The 22,813-nt window shown below is 53.7% G+C and overlaps 9 protein-coding genes across 9 annotated transcripts; 4 read left to right on the top strand and 5 right to left on the bottom strand.

Annotated features, from left to right (window-relative positions):
- Window positions 1-1,182: 1,182 nt before the first annotated feature.
- Window positions 1,183-2,355, bottom strand: VTJ04DRAFT_7014 (uncharacterized protein; the record flags this gene model as incomplete). Its single annotated transcript, XM_069365296.1, has 1 exon — window positions 1,183-2,355. The coding sequence occupies one exon, from the start codon at window positions 2,353-2,355 to the stop codon at window positions 1,183-1,185; it is 1,173 nt and encodes a 390-aa protein (XP_069219036.1).
- Window positions 2,356-4,055: 1,700 nt separating this feature from the next.
- On the bottom strand, window positions 4,056-5,051 carry VTJ04DRAFT_7013 (uncharacterized protein; the record flags this gene model as incomplete). The annotated part of the gene is made up of 2 exons (XM_069365295.1): window positions 4,056-4,112; window positions 4,170-5,051. 2 exons carry the CDS (start codon window positions 5,049-5,051, stop codon window positions 4,056-4,058), a joined length of 939 nt encoding a protein of 312 aa, XP_069219035.1.
- A 1,469-nt stretch (window positions 5,052-6,520) lies between these two features.
- VTJ04DRAFT_7012 (uncharacterized protein) lies at window positions 6,521-9,260 on the bottom strand (the record flags this gene model as incomplete). Its single annotated transcript, XM_069365294.1, has 12 exons — window positions 6,521-6,746; window positions 6,805-6,940; window positions 7,017-7,116; window positions 7,185-7,282; window positions 7,359-7,814; window positions 7,895-8,158; window positions 8,236-8,257; window positions 8,323-8,615; window positions 8,701-8,751; window positions 8,820-8,909; window positions 9,028-9,056; window positions 9,175-9,260. The coding sequence occupies 12 exons, from the start codon at window positions 9,258-9,260 to the stop codon at window positions 6,521-6,523; spliced, it is 1,851 nt and encodes a 616-aa protein (XP_069219034.1).
- Window positions 9,261-10,790: 1,530 nt separating this feature from the next.
- On the top strand, window positions 10,791-12,883 carry VTJ04DRAFT_7011 (uncharacterized protein; the record flags this gene model as incomplete). Its single annotated transcript, XM_069365293.1, has 7 exons — window positions 10,791-11,061; window positions 11,126-11,217; window positions 11,315-11,488; window positions 11,555-11,995; window positions 12,062-12,483; window positions 12,538-12,628; window positions 12,689-12,883. The coding sequence occupies 7 exons, from the start codon at window positions 10,791-10,793 to the stop codon at window positions 12,881-12,883; spliced, it is 1,686 nt and encodes a 561-aa protein (XP_069219033.1).
- Window positions 12,884-13,874: 991 nt separating this feature from the next.
- On the top strand, window positions 13,875-14,774 carry VTJ04DRAFT_7010 (uncharacterized protein; the record flags this gene model as incomplete). The annotated part of the gene is made up of 2 exons (XM_069365292.1): window positions 13,875-13,926; window positions 14,014-14,774. 2 exons carry the CDS (start codon window positions 13,875-13,877, stop codon window positions 14,772-14,774), a joined length of 813 nt encoding a protein of 270 aa, XP_069219032.1.
- A 259-nt stretch (window positions 14,775-15,033) lies between these two features.
- Window positions 15,034-15,450, bottom strand: VTJ04DRAFT_7009 (uncharacterized protein; the record flags this gene model as incomplete). The annotated part of the gene is made up of 2 exons (XM_069365290.1): window positions 15,034-15,191; window positions 15,258-15,450. 2 exons carry the CDS (start codon window positions 15,448-15,450, stop codon window positions 15,034-15,036), a joined length of 351 nt encoding a protein of 116 aa, XP_069219031.1.
- A 457-nt stretch (window positions 15,451-15,907) lies between these two features.
- VTJ04DRAFT_7008 (mitochondrial 54S ribosomal protein bL27m) lies at window positions 15,908-17,157 on the top strand (the record flags this gene model as incomplete). Its single annotated transcript, XM_069365289.1, has 2 exons — window positions 15,908-16,172; window positions 16,289-17,157. 2 exons carry the CDS (start codon window positions 15,908-15,910, stop codon window positions 17,155-17,157), a joined length of 1,134 nt encoding a protein of 377 aa, XP_069219030.1.
- A 1,597-nt stretch (window positions 17,158-18,754) lies between these two features.
- On the top strand, window positions 18,755-21,019 carry VTJ04DRAFT_7007 (uncharacterized protein; the record flags this gene model as incomplete). The annotated part of the gene is made up of 6 exons (XM_069365288.1): window positions 18,755-18,797; window positions 18,867-19,015; window positions 19,075-19,114; window positions 19,730-20,478; window positions 20,542-20,653; window positions 20,724-21,019. The coding sequence occupies 6 exons, from the start codon at window positions 18,755-18,757 to the stop codon at window positions 21,017-21,019; spliced, it is 1,389 nt and encodes a 462-aa protein (XP_069219029.1).
- A 286-nt stretch (window positions 21,020-21,305) lies between these two features.
- Window positions 21,306-22,335, bottom strand: VTJ04DRAFT_7006 (uncharacterized protein; the record flags this gene model as incomplete). Its single annotated transcript, XM_069365287.1, has 2 exons — window positions 21,306-21,710; window positions 21,772-22,335. The coding sequence occupies 2 exons, from the start codon at window positions 22,333-22,335 to the stop codon at window positions 21,306-21,308; spliced, it is 969 nt and encodes a 322-aa protein (XP_069219028.1).
- Between the last annotated feature and the right edge of the window lie 478 nt (window positions 22,336-22,813).

Here is a 22,813-nt window from a genome sequence, read left to right as displayed (position 1 = left end):
ACGTCAGGCGTGAACCTGAAGCGTGTTGACGAGAGCACAAGTCAAAAGAAGGGAAAGAAACTTGAGTGGAAGAAGTTAAAAGAGAGAAACTGAGTTTGGAGATTTGAGTTCAGGGCAAACCACCTGAAATAAATACAGTGAGAGTCAGAACTTGAGCGATGGCCCCTCTCCGGACAAATCGTTCAAGTCTGCCAGGTTGATATCCTGACAATAAATATGGACGCTTGACCCCCTGTGTGAAGTGATTCAGCTGCATGAGCTGGGGTGACCGCGTCGCGACTTGGCAGACAGCCGCAGGCAACAGCGCTGCTCTCCGCGAAATCACGGGACAGCATAGCGGAAACCTTCAGGCACCACAGCCCAGAACGGCAAGACCCGTCTGGGACTGGTTTAGGCAGACGACCGCCATCTCCACAAAAATCAGGAGGTGGAAGTTTGGGGTGCAATGTCCACAGACATGGGAATCCTGTCTGCCACCAACTGGCAACGACAAACATCCATCGGAAGCATGGAGGCCTTCCAGGTTTTTGTGCTGCATCCTGTGGCTGCTTGAAACGTGGTGCAAATGATGCTATGGGTGCTGATGGGGAACCTACCTACCGCTGTGTTTTCAGGCGGTTGGGATGGCCAAACAGAGCAGACATTTTGAGGCAGTCCGCATGCGAAAACCACAACAACGATGTTTACATTTGCGCTCCCTGTCTCGAAAAGCATCGGGTCGCAAGACTTCGCTCGAAGTCCAAGCGATTAAGAAGATAACTACACGTCCCCTCCGTGCCGTTGAGGCTCATTATTAAGTCTCCGAACGTCTTAACATCCCATTAAGCAGGGGAATGCTCACGTCGACTCCGTCCTGACTTCACTCTGCGTGTCGAAAACCCAATAACTTCACAGTCGGAATGGTTATGGTCACACCAGCACGTCAGGTCACAATGACCATGTAATTTCAGTCCGGAGTTAGGAGTTGGGTGCTCGACCTCTCTGTTTGCCCAACCAGCCCGCTGATAAATGTGTTGGGTCATATACATACATAATCCCACCAGCCCACGCAGGGATCAAAAGAGCTGTTATCACAGGTTACCCTAATCATGAGATCATCTATGGTTAACTTGCACCTAGCATTTTGCAATCTCTAAGCAATGGACATGAATCCTTGAACTGCCCCTGTCCTCCGTCACGCTATTACTCCTCGGCGTCTTCAAGCATGACCTTAGCTCCCCTCCTCAAGGGCTTCAGCCATGCTTCGCTCCCTGGTGGCCAGTACACTCGGTTCTCCCGGCCTCCCATGGCGTAGTCCTCGTCCGATACTTCTGGCATGGGCGCTCTCTGAGATAGATCATCGCCACCATTGTCATTGACATCCACGGTACCGTTGTTTGATGCACGCTTTCTCTTTTTCAATGGCTGTGTTCGAACCTCGTCCTGCCGCTCGTGAGGAATCATGTCATTGATCTGATCAAAGCCAGGCAGCTTGAAGGTTCGCATGAGCTCGAAAACCGCCTGCTCTTTGTCTTTGGCCTCGATCATAAGGTCCATGTCGTTGGGACACGGAGGCAGGGTCATGACACGCGGGCTATGTTTCCGCCGATCTCGCGGCGTTACTGCTCCCGGACAGGACTCGCTGTAATGCATTTTTTGTCGGATTCCCTTCCGGGTCCACGTTGCCGCGATGCGTGTCTGGAGAGTGGGAGCGCTAATGTCGAGCGTACCCTCGCGGCACTGGCTACTGTCGAAGACGATGTTGTGATGGTGGTAGTCAAGAACCAGTGGGATATCGAGTTCCTCGCACACTGGGAGCAGGTCGTGCACGCTCCAACTAACGTCGTCATTCTCGAGAACCAAACGAGCTTTGATCGAGGGCGAAAGCCTAGCATAGTTGGCGCGGAACCGGTCCAGTGTTGCCGCTTTGTCTCCATAGACCCCGCCCATGTGAATGATCATGACAGCGTCACGGTCCTGCTGCTTAGGGAGACGGAGCAACGTCAGAAGCTCATCGTGATACTCCAAGTCCCTCACGGCCGCTTCAACGACCTCTCTCCGTGGTGATCCGAGCTGAGTGAACTGGCCTGGATGCATCGTCAGGCGGTGCCCAAGCTTGGCTGCGAGCTTCCCGACCTCTGCAAGGACGTCAGAAGCGAACGGCGCTAACCGGTATCCATACTCCGGATGGCTTGCGAAGGGAAACATTTCCGAACTCAGGCGCATGAATTTGATGCCGTATTTGTCGTTCCAACGGAGCATCCGTATCATGTCTCGGGCGTTGGCGAGGCCGAGACTCTGGACAAACTTCAGCCCTCGTTCCACCGACGGCTCCTGAGACTTGTCTGGCCGGTTCTTGACGGGGTGCTCTGGCATCGCAGGGTCCATAAGTGGGTGGCGGTGGTCGAGAATAGAGGCAATTCGGCAAGTCCGTGAGCAGAAAACAGGGTTCTTCGCCGAGCGTAGGTAGGTGTTTAAACACGCGTAGCCTAGCCTCCCTCTCCACGGCAATGGCAGGTAGGGGCTATTGATAGCTGGCTTCCTCGCAGCACCCCTCTCCACCGTGTCAGAGGCGCCTTCAGTCGATTCTGGGCATTCCACTCCAGAGACTCCCGAGTTTTCCAAAGAATCGACCTTGTCAGAAGAGCAGATAACTCCCACCGAACCGAGGGTAGTACCCTGCTTTCTTCCATCCGAGAGCATCATTGACGCCATCTCGCTCGTTTCAGTGGTGATAGCCGTACGCCTCCTGGTCGAATGAACTTCCGGTTCCGCTGAAAGATGTTGTCTCTTGGTCTTGCCTCTCGATCGCTGTCTAATTGGCCCCGGTTCATCGCCGCTGTCTTGGTCCTCTTCGGCCGATAACCTGGGACTCAGCATGCTCCCTGGGTTGTCATGATGTCCGAGTGGATTTCGTTTCGACATAACGCGGCCAGAGCGTCTCAGCTGGATTTGGGGACGACTAGTCAAGACAGGGTCGTGAAGCACCAGGCTTTCCGCCTGGAGCGAAGATCTTGTTGTCCGTGGCATGGCTTTGAACAGGTTGCGGCCGTTACACTGCCACAGCATGAAGGAATGGATTTGTCTCCCGTATTGCGGGGGAACTGAAAGCTTCCAGGTTTGATGTGTCACTGTGTGTGTATTAAGATATTGAACTTGGGTTGAACCTCCGAATGGAAGATATTTGAAGGGAGCGAGATACCTGCGTCTGGAAACCGAGTGGCGAAAAGGCCAGCGGAACCAGCCACCTCATCCCGAAAGATCTACCAGTCTAATGAACTAACAAGTTGAATAGGAGCGAAAGGTCCAGGTTCTGGTCTCAAAATCCCTGGGAATCTGTTTCAGAGACCTGAGGGTGACAGGAAACTTACCCCAAATAAAGGTATATTCTCCCGACAGCACACAATCCGAACAGGCCTCCAGTAACTCAGGGGACTATTATCTAGGTATTAGGTGGTAATTGGACTGATGATGACCAGTGAATACGTTAACCCGCTGCCTCCTGCACTAAAATGGTATTCCGATCTCTTGCTCAATGAAATGACGGGTCGGATCGGGGGCGTTAGCTTAGCGGCCATGATGTCATCAGGAACCCAGACATGAGGCTGAGTCATTGTAGCTCATTCAAAGGGCGGCCTGAAACTGGACCGAAACTCTCCTTATGGATATCCAAAGGTGCCTGAATTGATAATAAGTAAATTCACTACTCAAGAGCTCCCTTGAACTCAGTGTCTTACTTCCGAGCGAAAACGGGAGTGTGCAAATATTTGGGAAACACCTTTCACTCATTTACTATAATCCGCATTTGAGGATACAGATTGCCCTCCAGGCAGTTATTAGACGATATTCTTCTTCTATCGAGCGGGAAGTTCATGTCTTTTGATCAAGGAATTCGGCTCGATGGATATCGTTTCCTTGCAACGACTCAAAACAAAAACTCCTTGTCTCTACGCTAAATGTCAAAACCCCGTTCGCAGATAATAACATCACAGAAACATCAATAATCTAGTCGCATCACAAACAACCCAACATCCGTTCACCCCAAACTCCTAACGACAGGGGAATCTTATTGCCCCCTACCACTTGATGACCTTTTGTGGGAAGTATTCATCGATGAGCTCCAAGTAATACGGCTAATGAGGCGTCAGCTTCGGGCTTTTCTCGTCTTTCAACCTTCTGGTATAACTCACCTTCAACTCCTCAACTTTGGGTGGGTCATCCGACTTGCTGTACAGATCGTACGGGTTGAAGGCGCGAACCGCATGCAGCAACTCCTCGTCTCCTTCGGCCATGAACTCCATATACGCGCCCTCTCTGTGCCATGGGTAAAACGAATGGAAGCGGACCATGGCAAGCGCTTCGCGCGGTAGGGTGCATTGGTCCTTCAGAACCAGGTACAGGTACTCATCGTGGCCCCAGCTCATGATGAGCTTGTCCATGCCACAGCCGGGCTTGTATATCCCGTAGCGGGTGCTATACACCTCGTGGTGTGAATCAGGGTTGGCGGCAAAGGTCTCCGGATAGATGCACCGCTCATCGAACCGGCATCCCACGGGGAACGTATCGCCGACCACATCCCACTGTCCCTCGCAGCAACCGCCCATGTAGAGCATCAACTTGCCCAGGTCATGGATGAGCCCAGTGAGCTGCATCCAGCGCGGTTTGCCATCCCGTCGCATTGCCTCAGCACACTGCAGGAGGTGCTGGATCTGGCTCAACTCTGTATCCGGGTCGCTGTCGTCAACAAGCTCGTTCAGCTTCTCAATGGCTTCCCACACCGTCATCTCAGGCCTGTGTCGGTCTGGTGAAAAGAAGCGCTCCCGAGCCGCCAAATTGTGAGCCACGGTCTGCTTGGCATGTTGCTCGGCGTAGAAGGCCTTTACTCGATCGCATGCCTCGTTGTATCTTCGAAACGCGGTTTTATCTTTGTCGGCGTCGAACCTGGAGGGCTCGTCGAAAGCTGATTCCTTCGATAGACCCTTGAACACGTTGATGGTATCAACAGCGTCAGAGATGGCCTCAAGCCCGGCAGCGTCATATCGAGCGGGACGATTATCGACAACCACGGCCATGATGAAAAGGATCCTAACAAAGTGTCCGCTCGAGTGTTCTGGGTGGTAGGAAGGCAGAGAAGCTTGGCCAAAGGGAAGAGCTCAAGATGGCTCCCTCAAGATGTATGTGAAGAAAGTTGAATCCTGGTAGTGACAAGACGAGCCGTTGACAGGTACCCTTATATATTCCAATCCCGACATACATCTTGCATCCGACTCCTCGCGTTGAGGACCCTTCGGAGATACTTGCCACTCTTGCTGGAGGTTATCGGCACCAGGAGACTTGAGCCGGTAGGTGATTCATGTTTCAACCCGGCTGTATTGTGCCATAGTCATTTCACCCTTCCCGAAGCAGCCGCGTGCATCAACGTGGGATGCGGTCGGCCGACCTTGGCGATGCTTCCCATGAATGGGCGTGGAGGCAATTCGACATGTCACTGGCACCTACGTGTCACGAGGTCCGATGTCGCTGGCCCGGACGGGGATGTCGACAAAATTGTTGAGGGTAGAATCACTCCCTTTGCTCTTTGAAAAGTGTGATGTTTCTGAGATGTCCAGGCATGCATGGTGGTGGCAGCCAATGATCTCCATGTAACCTTGAGGCGCGAGACAGGAGTAGATCGATCGGCGTCGGCGGGAATTTCCGTTTTCCAGAGACGTGCTTCAAGTCGACGCGGTGAATGTGGCAATCCTGCTCCATTGCCCAACCCGCTGCGTCAAAAGAAGTAAGTCTTTCCGACGCGTCTTCGCACTGAAGCCGCTTCGTAGGTAGGGAGCTAATTATGCACCTCGCCCGGTAGAACGCACGATGTCCATTCGCCAACGCCGGCGTGGGCACCAGCGAGCCGAACGCTACACAGTATGTGCAGAGATATAACCCAGTTCCCACATCTTGCATTGGCTTGATTGACAAGGTGCCATCACGCCTGGCCAGTGGCAATCAGGGGCAAGATCTTTAGCCTCAGTGTCGGTTGCTGCCCTGCATGGTTGGGCATGGCTAGCACATGATGAGTGCTCCAACTGAGACCCTGCAGGCTGCAATCAACATGCAGGCCAGTGCCGGGACCCGTGGTCTCGGGACAGACGACCGTGCTGCCGGGATGAACAAGATCAGACACTCCGGCTGGAGTCATATTACGGAGTGGGAAACCCGTTTCTGTCTCAGCTCATGCCGGATTCCGTTGGGGGGAAGGACTGGAAAGAGGCTCGATGGGTGTGCTCCGTAATATTCCGTGGCACATTCCCCGCTGAGGCCAAGAAAAAGACTATTAAACACCGTTCATACCATCATCTCATAATTACATACCACCTGATAGCTGAAGGAAGCAAAGGTGGTCACGAGATGCTTCGCGTCACTGCCTGACCGCTGTTTGTGTCGCCGCTAAACAGCCAGCAGACCGGACTGGTTGACATCTAACATGTTTCCTCCATTCATCAACGACCTCTGTAATAGCTCAACACCATGGGTTTCTATAAAAACATAAATAGTATTAGAGCCTAAATCTCCAACTCGGCCATTCAAGTCCTGCTCTTGCAAGGGCTAGATATGATAGATTATCACGCCCTGATAGCACCTCATTAATTACAATCCTGAGCTGATCGCGCATCCCTGAAGACTGTTCATCCCTTGCTTCTCTGATGCCATAATATCTTGTGTACTTCTCACGCATATTCTTTGCCGCAAATGTGAATGATATTGGGTGGAGATGGTGATCACTTGAGGCATAGTTCGGAGGTCCTTGATCGTTTGGCATTGCCTCCGACGAACCGTCACCTCCCAGTCCCCCGGCCCCAAACACGTAGCATGTTGAGTCTGACGCTTTCTGTCGGTCGGGCGTGGTCTTTTTGGGTTTGCTCGAGGATTTCCAGCATGGCGTCTTGTTCTTCGACTCTCTCAAAGTAGTCACCAACTGTTATGAGTGTTAGTCAACTAAATATGTTACCAGCTGACAGCGAGGGGCCATGCACGGAGACAGGTCGGCTTACATGCTGAGATTGCCATGCATGCAGTGAACATGCCAGGAGGCGTCCACTGGTTGCCACGCCCAATGCCGCAGATCTCGCGGACATTATCCCGAATGCTTTCCTAGTAAGAGAGTTCGCTATTAGTGGCTGCTCCGACGGCCGGTGATCTTGAAAATGTTCTTGACCCACCTCAAGCTTGAATTTCACATCGGGTGTTATATTTCCACACTTAATACGATAATCCAGCAAAAACAACCTCGCGAGGCGGTGGTGCTGGAGGCCGATTACTGTGAGCTCAAAGCACGTTAGTACTCGCGGTAGGCAAGAGATCACAAAAGGTTGGAATGAGCTTTCCTTGACAACTGCGATGATACCAGATCTCTGGGAATATCCCTGTGCCCTGGGGCGCTCGGAAGATAGGATCATAGGACCGGGGTTGCTTTTCGGACCATCTTCGATTGAAGGCATCCAGCTCTTCCCAACGATGCTGCTGATGTCGCTCGGATCCGAAGCAGAAGTTGAGAACATCAGCGCAATGCACGACGGCGAGATTCGCCCAGGTATAGTCATCGGTCTCGGTAAGTGACCTGTCGACCAGCCCGGGGTGGACGAGGTTCAGGCAGACGGGCTGTCTCTTGGTCACAGCACTGTAGATCTCCTGTCGCAGGCCAACCCAGAATGATGCTGCGCCCAAAGTGCCAGGCTCGAAAGAGCGCTCCCGAACAAAGCGGTACATGCCTGGGAGATGTCCTCGATGAAGAGCCTCCTTATGGCTGTCCTGGTCGGCCCCTCCATCATCGTTCCCGTCAGTTAATCCAGCTGTGGTGTGGCATTGTCAGCCTGCATTCCCAGTTTGTGTGATCTGACATAAATAATATCCAGGTTTCTGGCCGGCCTACCGTTCATTTCCTCCATAACCTGCAGGATAATGGTGGCCGCAAACAAATTCTCGGTCCATGCCGGCTCGTAGTTGTTGCTGGTCAATATGCTCTTCATAATGTTGATGCATGCCTCATTGTACATATCGGCAAGCTGGTTGTAACTCTTTCTGTGCTGATCCTGGGCTCGCGTCTGGCCTAAATGACGGGCAGAGAGGGCGAACATGGCTTTCAGAAGGACAGGGGATTCTCGGGCCCGTTGAGGGACAATAATCTCGAAAGTATCTGCGGGGAGGCCTCGTCAACTACAGCCCAGAAGCAATGAGTCAGAAGTATGAAAATTGAGGCACGCTGGAGCATACGATTTGGATCACATAGGTCGAGCTACAGATTAATACACGTCAGTTATGGTGCGCCAGCAACAGTTTTTGGGCTCTGGGGTTTCTTACCCACATCGCCAGCCGACTAACAAAATGACGAAAAAGGTGGGCTTCGTCTGGGTTTGTCAGGGGCCAGGTTGATACTGGAGGGTTCACAACCGACGATATCATCATCCGGCGCAAACGGTCGGGAGGGGACGGGGGCCGGAAAGGCGATATGCTGGTCGATGACGGCGGTGTCTTGTGAGACGAGATGTCTGAGACGATGTTGGGCGAGTCCCACATCGTCTCAACTTCGTCTGGTCCGCTTTCTGGACTCGAAGCATCGTGAATCGTTGTTTGAGACTCATCGATGAAAACCACTTGGAGTTCATCAAAGTTAGAACGTGACTATTCAGGCCCGACCCATGGGCGAACCACCGAGGGGTGAACCAATAAACCACTAACATCTCCGAGGCGTCTTAACCCACTTCTGCTTGTTGCCGAATTTGAATTTCTCTAGAGCAAGCATTTCAGTGTCAATCGCAGCAGGTTCTGGACGAATAAAAGCACGGGGGGTCACTAACGTTTGCTAGGCTCGCGGATCTTGAGACCCGGAGGAATACAGACTTCGGCAGCGTTCAGACATCGTCCACATGTTGGCGTCACTCTATCGCCTGTGTATGTTCAAAGTCAATAAGGGATCTAAATCAAAAGCAGCCCCTGTTACACTGAGCGAATAACAGAGGTAAATGGACTAAAAAGTGTGAGTTATCAAGCAACCCGATGACCAACATTTGAGATGATGTTGTCGACATCTTGCACTGCTCAACCAGTTAGCATTGAACGATGAATGGTGTTGAGCGTGAGACTCCGCCCTGATGCAGGGCGGGCATCCCTTTCTCATCACATCGGTCCACTCGGCAACTGGGATCAGCTCACCATCCAAACTTCGCCAGGCCGCGGGGTGGAGACGCCAACCCCGACCCGGACCCGAATCCGGACGAGGCGCCGGCGCCGGGCGGCATTGGCAAACCGGGTGCTCGGAGGGAGACACGGCCACGTGCGCGCGATTGTTCGGTCAGTCAGCGATCGGGATCGGCATCAGAGAAGGACAAGCATGCAGCTGCTGCTAGAAGCCGAAGGCCCTCCAGGGTTGGGAGCAAGAGCTCGAATGCAGATTTGGTGGGGAACCAAAAACCAGGTACCAGGAGGAACGGCAAATGTGGCTGAATCGCGACAGCGAAAAGGTGCAGGGTCACTCCATGGCGTTCACTTGGAACTTTGATGGGCTTGAGCTTGACGGAGAGTTCGACGAGAAATTCTCACGGTCTGATGCGATGATTTCGTCTCTGATTGTGAGAGGAAGGCGAACACACGACGCCAGACCCTGGCTGGCTGAGGCTGACGACCAGGGGAAGTTCGGTCTTGCCAATCAGGCGCGTCCATCTGGTGCCGAACCCCGCTTTTCCTGGCAGCCCGGCCAAGCGGAGTGTGACCGGCCCAAACACTGAGGAGCGCACCAACCATTCTCGATGCTGATGGCATCCTAGGTACATACCTGACATTCAAGCAGAGAGGCAACGCAGTGTTCAGGCTGGGAATTCAGCGAGAAATGTTCAAGAATCTACTCGTATGCTGTTCAAGATAACCTGAAATTCAGCCCGGTCCATGGTACCTACTGCACAGTAAAATTATCTCGAACCCTCATCTGCCGTGCCCTCGCTTCCCGCCCGATTTGATCTCAACCGGAACGTTTCTCTGCCATGTTATGTCCCATATCGACCCTGGGAATGGAAAAAGCCGTACCTGGTATCATGGACAACAATGAAACAGGTATGTACCAAGACCTGTCCATCAATTCCAGGGGCAAACAGGCCCTTGGTGTGTTTGTGAAGGATGAGCTTCGTGTCATGGGCGATCCTTCCCATCTCAACGTTACACATATCCGTGATAACCGTGCTGCCCGCAGACTGGATCATTAGTAGCCGTAACCGGTGCAGGATGGGATCCTACCACGGTCCAAAATAATCGATTGTACCTAGGGTATGCATTCACCTTCCCTTTATGCTGTGATCTGCGGCACCTTGTGTGATGTCACCGGCACTTACAGCTCGCAGTGATTTGCCCGGCTCTCCATCCCAGACATCTATCTCAACAAAGTTAACCGAATAACCGACCAGTTTCTTCCGCTGTATTATGTCCAGCCAGCAACGTCAGCGGGCTCTGGACGAAAGGCATCTGGAACAGGGGTTGTTGCTTCCACTTTTCTCTTCGATAGTGCATCCACACTCCACTCATAACTCCACCACTCTCATGTGTCGATATCGTCGCTGACTCCCCATTGGAGCTGAATCTGAACCTTCGAGAATCTTTTTTTATTCCGGCTAGGATTGACCCCTGGTTATCCCGAGTGGTGGGTTAAGTCATTTGAACCGACACTCCTCAGGGGATTTAATGAAATCCTGAAGTCACTACCCACCACTGTGATCTGAGGAGACCGCAACTTCGTTCACCTGTCGTACATCCAGAGACGAGCACGATTGTCCTCGCTGGAGATGGAGTCCCCAGAGATATCTGCAGCCGTTGAGCCTGCAGGTCGTAAGACCAGAGACGAGGAGAAGGACCAATACTATGAACAAGATCAGGTCGAGCAGCTCAAATCCCGGGAACGCATCATACAAGCCGCACGAAATGCCACCAAGAACGAGCAGAACATGACCTTGATGCAAGGCATCCGCCTATATCCAAAGGCTATCGCATGGAGCATCCTCATCTCGACATGCATTGTCATGGAGGGCTACGATATCTGTCTGATCAACAACTTTTGTAGGTCTTGCCGACTCTTAGTTGGCTTCGTTTCACCTCGATGCAGCTAACAAACACTTAAAAGATGCCTTTCCACAATTCAATAAAAAGTACGGCGAACAGCTTCCTAGTGGAGAGTGGGAGGTCCCGGCTCCGTGGCAAGCGGGCCTGGGCAATGTACGTTCAGTTCCCCCAATCATTTGCTAACGATCGATGTGCTTCCAATCCAACTCAAGAAATGGTTCTGGTCTGACTTGGTGGTTCACGATAATAGGGTGCCAACGTTGGCGAGCTTATCGGCCTCCTCATCAACGGCTGGGTGTCGGAACGCTTTGGCTATCGGTGGACTGTCATCGTATGCCTGGGGTTGATCAGCGCCTGGACTGCATTGTTCTTCACCGCCCAGAACGTACAGACACTCCTCGCAGCAGAAATTCTCTGTGGCATTGTATGGAACACCCCCTTTGTCTGATGGAATAATTTTGGATAAGCTCTGCTAACAGTCTTTCCACAGCCATGGGGAGTCTTCCAGACTCTGACTATTACGTACGCGTCAGAGGTTTGCCCTATTCCCATGCGCGGCTATCTCACGACCTATGTAAACTTCTGCTGGGGCCTTGGGCAGATCATTGGCATCGGCGTGATTATGTCCATGCTGGATAGGCAAGACGAATGGGCATATCGCATCCCCTATGCGCTTCAATGGATGTGGCCGCTTCCACTTGCCATCGGAGTGTTCTTCTGCCCCGAATCTCCTTGGTGGTGCGTCCGGAAAGGAAAGCTCGCCGAAGCAAAGAGGGCTTTGTTACGCCTGACAAGTCCCAATCGTGAAACGGACTTCGACGCTGACGAAACTATCAATATGATGGTCCACACCACGGCACTTGAGGAGCAAGCCACCAAAGGAGCCACTTATCTGGATTGCTTCAAAGGCTCCAACTTGAGGCGAACGGAGGTACGGCATCGTTTGTATGTCTAACAGGGCCGCTGGGTGTTTGCTAACGGGATATCGAATCATTAGATCGTCTGCATGGTTTGGGCCATCCAGAACTTGTCGGGCAATTCCTTCTCCAATTATTCGACCTACTTCCTGAAGCAAGCAGGTCTCAACGAAAACAGCGCTTATGGATTCGCTCTCGGCCAATACGGAATGAACATGGTGGGGGTGTTCGGCGCCTGGTTCCTCATGAGCCGCGGTATCGGACGCCGGTCTCTATATCTCTACGGCCTCTGCGGACTATTCAGCATGCTCCTTGTCCTTGGCTTCCTTGGGCTCGTCCCCGAGGCCCATCGGAGAGAAGGCTCCATTGCAACAGGCAGCATCATGCTCGGCTGGGCCCTGACATACCAGCTGACAGTGGGGACTGTATGCTACTCCCTTGTGGGCGAACTCTCTACTCGGCGACTGCAGATAAAGACTGTCGCGCTCGGTCGTGTTCTATAGTACGCCCCTGTCCGATCTGTTCCGTTTTGGCCTCCATGCTAACAGTCTTACAGCATCATTGTTGGCATCGTCGCGTCTGTCCTCACCCCATACATGCTGAACCCTGGAGCCTGGGACTGGAGCAACTTTGCAGGATTTTTCTGGGTAGGTCACCACCCGTCTTTTTGAAATTTTACCTGTGAACTAATACAAACTCATATCTAGGCGGGGGTATGTGGCCTCTGCGTGGTATACACCTACTTCCGTGTCCCTGAACCGTCTGGTCGGACATTTGCCGAGCTTGATCTGCTTTTTGAGAAGGGGGTGAGCGCACGCAAGTTTGCTACGACTAAAGTTGATGTGTTTGAGCATGACGTCGATGACGAACTTTTGGCCAAGTATCAGTCAAAAGGCTTTTGATGCAGCTGCCCAAACAACTTCTAGGAACATGATACTAGTCACAATAATGAGTCCAACAAAATAGATGTGAAGACAACCATTCTATTTTCAATTCATCTCAGATATTTGTGGTTGTAGTTTCTTTGACACAAGATATTTAGCCTCAACTGGAATCTGACCGCTGGTTAATCGCCATTTCAGAGGACTCGAGAAGTGGGCATTGCTCTAGAGGGCGGAGCGGGAACGGTAATTAGGTGATGTATAAGCCAAGTAAATGTGTAGTTGATTGGTAGCACGTCCATCAAAGGTTCGAGACGGGTCAGAGTCTGGCTCGGTATGCAGGTGCATAAGTGGGCCATGGGGGCTGTGTTTGGAGTTAAACCTTCCGTACTTGCCACCAAAACCTCCTCACAATTCGGGGTTGCTGGGCATGGAGATTCATTCCTGGTCGTTGTCATACAATCAGTGATTTTCAGTCAGATATTCGATCATAAGACCGGCCACAGAAAATTCATGAACCTCATGAATGAAGGCTGTGCATTGGCAGTCGGAGGCTTGGAATATCAACACAGGACGTCCAGGTATGGACCTGAGTATACGGAGTATACATACATCTACACACCAACGTCCTTTGATGGCGAAAGCTAACGTAATCAATTATCTGACTAAGAAACATAACTTTACGAGGTACCATCAAGCACACACGCAGCGTGGTGTGACCTCATCGTTCTGCCGTCCATGTGATTGTTGCCAAAACGGGAATCCCAAGGGAAATCTCAGGCTGTGGTTGGCTTGGGCTTGGCAACAGACACATTGAGCCCACCCCACCCGAGCAGGAAACAATCCGGAGGTCATTCCACCGCCATCCTTGACTTCTGTTGCTTTCTTCCAAAAGCCAGACATAAGACAAGGACGCGCGACATCCACACTCATTTCCCACAACTCAAGATCAAGGCGAGAGAGTGCATTTCGACAAAGTTGATTGTGACCTTTCCCCCAGACACCGCGCGAAATGGAGAAACCGACACATACCCCGCCAGCGTCGCAAGCCCTACGTCCGAAAGGTAAGATGAGGGCTTGATAGCCAACAGACAATTCTCTCAACAATGTCGCCGAGACAATCCAAACTAACGGCAGTCTACAATCATTAGGAATCCTCAAGAACTCTCGACGGGTTTCGCCACCTACGTCTCCAACCGACAGCCATGCGCCGGGGCGCTCGCCAATCCATCATCCGTTGACCCCCAAGGAGGCGCGGGAGTTGACCATTCTCAACACCCAATACAACGCAGGGCATCGAAGGTCATCCTCATCAGCGAGCGGGTCGCGACCGACCGGCGCTCAGAGACAGAGTTCTCTGCCGCCGCGCGACAACACGACCTCTGACGGACCCGAGCAAGGTCAGCGGCTCAAGTGGGACGAGGCGAATCTGTACTTGACAGAGCAAGAGCGCACAAGCACCATGAAGATCACCGAGCCCAAGACGCCGTACGCCAAGTACTACGACCCCGCCGAGCACCCATCCGATGACGAGGACGACGATGGCAAGGATGACATCCCAAACCTCTCGCTCGGCGAGCCCGAGGAGGAGTTGCCCGAGCACGTATTTGCGCCGTCATCCCCCAACCGGCACCGTGCGGTACACGTCGACAGTAGCGGCAGTGGGCACGACACGGACAGCGAGGATTATGTTGGCTTGAGCCCGGAGGAGCGAGAGAAGCATCGCAAGTTCGAGGAGATGCGCAAAAAGCATTACGAGATGAAAAACGTGGCTGCGTTGTTAGGTCATCCAGAGCAGTTGGAGGACGACGATGAGGATGAAGAAGACGAGGACGAGAACAACGGCGACAAGAAGGGGAAGATTCCACCTGTCCCACCGCTGCCCAAGCAGGTGAACGGCTCCTCCTCGTAGGCACCACAGAGAGTATCACGACCGCAAGGAAGAGCTCGTTTAATTAACCACGATATGGTGGATGACCTCCTAGAGCGAGTTTTCTCAGGCAAGTCTATTGAACAGTCCTTGCTGCTGTGGAAACCCGACGTCTTTCCGTTTGTCCCCTTAGCACATTATACCATAGGCTGCGTTTGACCAGAGTTTCTATTTCGTTTATTTACTTCTGCCCTCTCGACAATCGATGCACCAGAATTGCCCAAACATGCCCGTTTGCGCATCATAGCAGGCCTTTGCGAGCCAGCTCGACCTTCCTCGCAGCCTCTCCAGCCTTGAAACCTCCCTTCGAGATGCAGATACGTTGTCCTTCAGCGAGCTCAAACTTGTCCTCATATGCCGGCCACGGGCAGGGGCAGTGATGCGGAAAGTGTACACAAGCTGTTGTACATACCCAAGCTATGGTTAGCAGTGATCGTTGATGAGCGTGGCTGGGCTGAAGCTCACCGAGAGTGTCAGGACACAGATATTTATCGCAGCGAGCCCGCAAGTATTGCGCACGGTAGTTTGACGAGTCGCTTGGAACATTCTGAGGTTGTTGGTGGTGTTGCTGTCCGCCGTGGAACATGTGGTCGAAAAAGCCAAATTGTGCCGAGACGACGCTCGCGAGAGCGAGCAATAAAGCAACGAAGAGGCGCATGGTTGGTGTGATTGTAGTTCGCAAGTCAAATTCCAACTCAGGTTTCTCCGGCTAGTAGTTGTGTTCTGCGTGGGTTCGAAGAGCTGTGTTCAGTCGGAGGTTGTGTCTGATCCAAGAGATGTAGTATTCTGAGGTTGCTAGCTGGCCAGATCAACGCAGGACCAAACGGTTCCCGTCCTTCCAGGGTGTCCGTCACCATCTTCTTCCCAGACGGTGCTAGATCCCGCAGTGGGTCCTTATCTTATCGCACCGGGGCTTCCCCTCCAGCCCAAGAAGTGCTGACTCAGCAGAAAACTTCAGCCGGCACAAGCAAACAAGACCGCATCAGTTGACGGTCCATCTACACACATTCCGGCGAGAGCCCGGCCCCCTCCGTGTTCTGGTCCGGGATCCCGCAACACCCTCGACGGAACCTCCGCCGTGTTCGCTACTGCGCAGCGTGCGCGAGTCGGACTCAATGCATCTCACACAGCTGCAGCGGCCCCTCCACAGGGCTGCTGCCGGTAGCTGCCGAGGCTTCACCACTGTGCTCCGGCCGACCGCGACGCCGGCGTCAATGCCAACCCTCGAAGATCGATTTGCGAACCTCCGTATTGCGTCGCCAATGGCCGCCAATGCTGCCGTTGAGGGTCGCCGTTATGCCACCGTCAAGGCGCAGGGCGCCTACAAGCTCAAGGACAAAAAGACCATCCCAAAGAAGCTGGGCGCCAAAAAGACCGGCGGTACGTTATCTTCTTTTGGTGCCTGGACTGGAGCATGCGGTGCCCGTGTTGTCCGAGGCTGCAGTTCCAAAATCCGGGCGGTCAATTCCGGGTAACTGATCACGCTCTCTGCTCAGACCAGTACGTTCTTCCCGGCAATATCATTTACAAGCAGCGCGGTACAATATGGCACCCCGGTGAGAACACCATCATGGGTCGCGACCACACGATCCATGCCGCGGTTGCGGGCTACGTGAAATATTACCGCGACCCAGCACGCCACCCCACCCGCCAGTACATCGGCGTCGTCTTCAACCGCGAGGACACACTGCCCTATCCTCCTGACCAACCCCGGAAAAGGAAACTCAATCTCGTTGCCGTCCCCCGCCGCGAGCCAGAAGCACCCTCAAGCAACCTGTCACCCAGTGGGATTCCTTTGTCGATCACGCGGCATGCAAATACGGAGTCAAGCGGCGCTGAAAAGTCCGAAGGCCCCGCGGAGACGACCCCAGCTGTGGCGGAGCAACCTGCTTCCAAGTATAACACCGCAGTGTCCTTGGCGGACGGCAACGCTGTGGTGTCCAAACTCATCTTGGAGAAGCTCAAGGCAAGGGAGCTTACCATGGCCAGGAAGGAGGCTCAGGAAAAGGAAGAGCAAAAGAAGCTTGAGGAACGCCGGGCGACCCGCGTCTTCCATCTGCAAGACGACTACAGTTACCGCGAGAGCAACTGGGAGATTGGCCGCATCGTGGGTGATGCCGGTGTCATCCCTGGTACTGAAAAGACCGAGTCGAGGAGGGCCAAGTTCCGCCTGCGGAGGAGGAAACGGATTGTCAGTTTCCGGTCCCTCAAGAAGCGCAAGCTGGCCAAGGCTGCCCGTCGCGAGCGTTTCAACGCTTTGATGCAGCAGAAGAAGGAGCAGGAGATGCTGAAGAAGGCAGAGGCAGCGGCTGCTGCCAAAGCTGCCAGGGCTAAGGCTGAGGCGGCCAAGGCCACCCAGGCATAAGGTTCAACTGCGGCCAGGGCCTCATCGCTTCCTATGCGTACCGGCCGATGTACAATACTATGTCAAAATAGAAGTTGATGACCACCCGTCGTTTAGCGCCTGGTCGACACCTGTGGTGCAAGCAAGGCCCGTAGGTCTAAGGTTGACCATGGCTGATGAAACTGACGACTGTGTACAATTCCAGAAAAGTGAAACAAGAACTTCAAGTTTCATTGTATCTGCGTCCCTGGCGACCCTTGCGCACTGTTTCCATTCCTCGACTTGTTTGCTCTCCCTGCCCTGGGCTGCCGCGGCATGGAGGCAATGGAATGCAGCAAATAACGAACCACTGTTGTCAAAACAACAAAACGATTGTGTGTCCCTACATTTGCTTGCCTTCTCGAGTCCCTGGTTTCCCGACGCTTTTAAATGACTTAATATGCAAACACAGTCGGTACCTAACACCCTTCCTATCGAGTCTAAGTCCCTATGTTCGTCTGGTCGTTTGCTCTTCGCATCTATTTGGAAGTATTCTGATCATGGTTGCCTTTGACAGTACAAGCAAACAGTCCTCTAGCCAATGGGCCGATGACCACACCACCCTCACTAATGACGCTGACAGCGACAGTTCTTCCAGTCCTCTGGTTGTACGGCATCCGGCATCGTTCGGGACGCCGAAGCGGTTCACCAGCTCTCCAAGGAGAAACGGTATTGTGCTTGACGCCAATGTTCGATCACTGTTCGGCTTAAAGAGTCCATCGAGTCCGCACCGCTGGAGTCGCGGTCCTGACAGGATCTCAACATGTCGGTCCTAGCCAAGTCTGGGAGAAAAGCAACTCTTGCTGACTCGGATCTTGCAGTGGCTTTTCCCAATAACGATCATCACAAGCTCGTCACATCAACTATCTCGGATGTGTCGGTGATGTCGACGAGCTCTGAAGCCCCCTGGGACACCCCAGGGAGCTCATCGAGCGCAAAACACGGTTTGGACCAACCTCTTGATCGGTCTCCTCAACCCAAAAAGAGGCTACTGGTCGAGACAGCGGCGTCATTCCGTCATTCGGCTCCTTGTCCCCAGCCCAGTCCTGACGGAGCAGGTGAGCCGCGCCGGGGGTTCCTAAGGCGAAGTGCTGCTCCTCTTCAATCCCTACTACTGGGCCCACGGAATAACAGACTTCCACCGCTCGTGCGTGAGCGTGCTGGGTGCGAGGCAGACTCTCTCTTCGACAAAGCTGAGTATCCCTTACATGACCCATTCTCAAACGTGCCAGATCCTGTCATCACGCACGACGCGGAAGGACTCACAAGAGGAGGCCACACTTCCTGGAGACTAGCTTCACCATCTCACAATGAATCCCGCCAGGGAGAGGAGGCAGTTGAGACCGAAGGACTCTTTTCGAGCCTTGCAAGTGATCACATGGAACGATCAGAAGCCAACCATGGATCTTCCCAATGTCATGGTCCGGGTTCAAAGAGCAGTTCCATGGGACATATTGCAACTGAAACAACCGCGCGTCTTCACGCCCTGCGAGCTCTTGAGGGCGCAGGGGGAAAGACATCAGGGCCTCCTGATCCTGGGAGCAGAGACACCGCGGTTGATGAGACAAACCCAATCATTATGTGTGGGACAAGGCGGTACTCAGACTGGACGGGCGACTTTGGTATGTACAATGCCCAATGATTGTGATCACGGCTGCTCAAAACTTAGCTACTGACCTTTCTCTGACAAGAGGGAGCACACCGCCAAATCTCGGGAGCCGGTACCTTGTTCCCTGAAGATTATCAACCTCACATGGGAGAACCGGAGCCGTGGATATGCCCCATCCGAGATTGCCAGACGATCTTCCCCGAAGTCTGGGCTCTAGGCGGCCACTCTAGTGTAAGTGGCTTGACCTCTGTGTGGTCTCGATCTTAGACACTGACTTGTCTGGTACCAAGGCGCTTCACCGTGGCTGCTTGTTAAACGACAATCTTGACGGTACTATGTCGGTTGTTGGTCAACGCAAAATCCCCGATCCTGTGTCTGGCAGGATGCCTCCAATTGTCGTTTCGAGGAGGCCTATCGACCCAACTAGTGCACCTCCCAAGGCTGCCCCACGACGGCCGGGCGGGAGAAAGAAGGCCGAGAGCTGCGTTGAACACGACGGTGTAACAAGGCCAAAGGGGAGCAACGGAAAATGGAGGGGAAAACGAATTTTCTCTCACCACTCCAATGCCTCCAGCGACAACCTTCTATCGTCGAGCATGGTCTCTGTTCCTGTCCCAGTCATGAAGGACATAACGGGCCAGGACCGGCGCCCACTTACGCCTAGGAGTCTATCGTCAACTGGTACGCCTGACAAGAAGTCTCCCAGTTCCGCCTCCTGGGAATATCTTACCATGTACCTGCCTCCTGATACACAATATCCGGAAAACCCCCACTTGCTCGAGCTCTTGTCCCTCGACCGCAAAAGAGACCTTCCACACAGATGGCGGGTTCAATTACTCAGTGGTCACCCAACCGTCAAGACGCTTTGTGCCGTGTTGGCCTACCTTACTGGGACCCAGGCAGATCCTCCGTGCGGAACCTGTGTCCGCCTTAACAAAGTACAAGTCCAGAAGTTTGAAACTGGTCCCAACTCGGTTCCGCCATTTCCAAGCTGCGTCAGGGTCCCAGAACTGGCCTCTATTGGACTAAAAGAGTTCTTTGGAGATGGCGTCTGCTGTAACGAATTCCATGTTCGCTCTGAGGGCCAAGAAGAGACGTCAGAGTCCCTCCCGCTCAACGACCAGGCTCGAAATGCCGATATCCAGACACCCGACAGGTCCCGATCCTCTCAATCCCGGAGGGGCGAAAACGAAACCGACAAGAGCACGGACAGCGAAAACGACAACGATAGCGAGGATATCATTGTGTTCTCGCCATCCACAGTCCACGGCAGCCCCGCGTACAAGACAGCCGTTCCTGTGCCCATCGCAGGTCGGCCCCGGGTGGTGTCCATTCGACGGGCCAGTGGTGGCACCGGCAATGGTATCCAAGCCAACAGCAAAACGAAGCGACGCAGCTCGATCCGACGGCTTGCGGCGAAGCTCGGGACCAAGGCGGCGCGCAGGGAGGCCGCAGTGTACAAGCCCCGCGAAAAGACTGTGCCAGAGTCCAACGAGCAAGCTGAGAGCAGAAGCGCAGTAGAAACCCTGACCACGGCCACGAGCGACTGGTGTGCCGCAAATGGCATACGGCGATCTCGCCGGTTGCACGAGCTTCAGCTGAAGTCCAAGACTTCCCAGAATGAGGCCCAGCCGAGGGCATCGCCTTCAACCAGTAGTGGCTCGCCGTCAAAGGTGTCCAAGCTGAAATCCAGGGTAAGAACGAGGAGAGGTGGTTCCCAGCACACATGGTCAGAGAGTCACGTCTCTTCTCCCCAGTTCTTCGGTGTTCAGGATGATCCCAATGGTGGACCGTCGATGCCTCTGAGTCCGGCGGACTGGGAGATCGCACCTGGGAGGATTCGTGTAGGGACGGGCGGGTCTGCCAACAGTAAGTTTTCCTCCGAAATTGACCTCATCACACATATATGAACCCCCTTTTAGCTGACTTCCCACCACAGACGTGGCCTTCTCCTCAACGTTTCTCTCGAAAGGTCGCGCCATTCTTGCCGACGGCATCGTTTTCCAAACTGTTGAGCTACCACCTGGGGAGACGCTCCGCTGGCCACCCGATCAATCTAGGATACGTATCTGTTCCGTGGCAAGGGGAGTTGTAGTGGTCAAGCTGCCCGAGAGCGAGTTCCGCATTTCTTCCAATGGTGCGTGGAAGGTGAGGCAGGGTCAGGAATGTGCTCTGAGCAATCCGTTTATGGTGAGCGTCATGATCCATGTCACGAATATGGAAGATGTCTTCTGAGAAGTGGGCCTGGAGTTCGGGACTGAGTGAGCGCCACACTCATGAGCAAGACCACCCACAAGCTCCAAAGTTATAGCATCAGCAATATCAGACCTGTGTCCCAAGGCAGACAGCGAATATTAATCCCTGTAGTGTTGCCCTCAGCGATGTATGCTCAGTACCTGAATTAAAAACCGTGGGTATCAAGCTAGCTCTCCCCCATACCTGCCCTAACGCCTTTCCTTCCTTGTCCCGATGTCCCAATCGAATCAATGCACACAGTGCACGGAAAAGACGCTACCCAAAATTACTTGAAAATTCTCCGTCCTCCAGTCCGAGTAGGGAAACGCTCGACACCTCCCTGTTGTTGCTGATGGAAGATCCATTGCATTCCGACGCCGCCACCTTCAAATCCTTTCCTGTATCTACGGATGGCCTCACGGAGATGCTCTGGCCGGAGCGGTCCACGACGGTCGTCGTCTAGTTGTATCTCTTTGTCTGGTGCGTCCGCTTCATTGTTCGTCTCCTGTGTCGCACTGGCTGTGGGTGGGGGGGTCGGCAAATCGGTCTGCTTCTCGCCCATTGTCTGAATCCACTCGCCTTGGACTCGACGTGCGCTCTCGATGATGTCTCCAATGAAGACCTTGGCCACGGCACGCATTCCGAGGACGATATTCTCTGGAACCGACTGAGAAATGGTGGCGTTGACGAGCTGGAGGGATGTTAGACTGCTCCGTAGCTGGTCGAAAGAGGGTCTAGAATGTTCAACTCACCCTTCTTACAGACGCCTTGCTCAAGTTGGCGGCGCGCCAGTTCTCGTAGCGGCGGAACTGGTCTTCTGAGAGAGCATTAATGAGCATGTTCTTCAGGCGAACTTCCTCTTGCTTCTGCTCTTTGGTCCGGTTATCAGCGGTCGCGGCGACTTCGGTGGGACCCTCATCCTCTCCTTCGGCTTCGTCGCCACTGCCTGCGCCGCCAGCCGCTGAACCCTTGCCTCCGCGGGCAGTACCATCGCTGATGCCGCTGATGGCGGTAGGAGCACGACCGCCGGCAACCGAGGGTGTCTGCTCGCGCATCTTCTCGGCGTTGGATTTGCGGCCGCGCTTCTTCTTGACGGGCGCGGCCGTGCTGACCTGGCTGCCGCTGACGAGGCTCATCGCGTCATGGTCGGCAGAGGGAGATCGCACGAGTGACATGCCGGGATCGTCGGGAAAAGTTGTTTGGCGGAGCGGGTGAGCAGATGTGGCGCCCGACGCGGTCGAAAGAGTGGAAGCCTTTCGTCGTTTCAGGGCCGGCGCGGCTGCCCCGTCGGCAGAGCGTTTCCTGTTGGCAGACATGGCGGCGTCGGCGGGAAGTTGCGTGTGTGGTAGGGGATGAGGTGATGATGGTGTGGAAGGTGAAGCCATGGCTGGCTTGTGAAGAAAGCTGGGCAGTTGGAATTGGCTGCTGCGGCTGCTGGGCGCCGAATGGACGGCAGAATTTGGGCGGTGGAAGCGCGTTTGTCGGTCGAAGTGCGTCACTTGCAAGGTCACCCGCAGGGAGGGTCTCAGAGGGTCGGTCTGCTGCAGCTGCAGCGGTTTGCATCCACCGGGCAGCAGGCAAAAGCAAGTTCTCGGGCAGAAACGGTTCAAGCTTCGAGGCTGACACGGCTTTTCACCTGGCAAGGGTCAAAAGGATCAAAGAACCAGAGGAAACAGGTTCCACCGGGAAGGCAGGGAGTCTCAATCCAGAACTAAAATTCCCCCCCCCCCCCAAAAAAAAAAANAAAAAAAACAATAGAATACTACGTACGGAGAGAAGTAGTATAGCTACAAT

Source organism: Mycothermus thermophilus (genome assembly GCF_041956435.1).
Source record: "Mycothermus thermophilus strain CBS 625.91 unplaced genomic scaffold VTJ04scaffold_4, whole genome shotgun sequence".
NCBI classification, from domain to species: Eukaryota; Fungi; Ascomycota; class Sordariomycetes; order Sordariales; family Chaetomiaceae; genus Mycothermus; species Mycothermus thermophilus.
The sequence above is the reverse complement of the archived record's forward strand: the minus strand, read 5'-3'. Positions and strand labels throughout refer to the sequence as shown.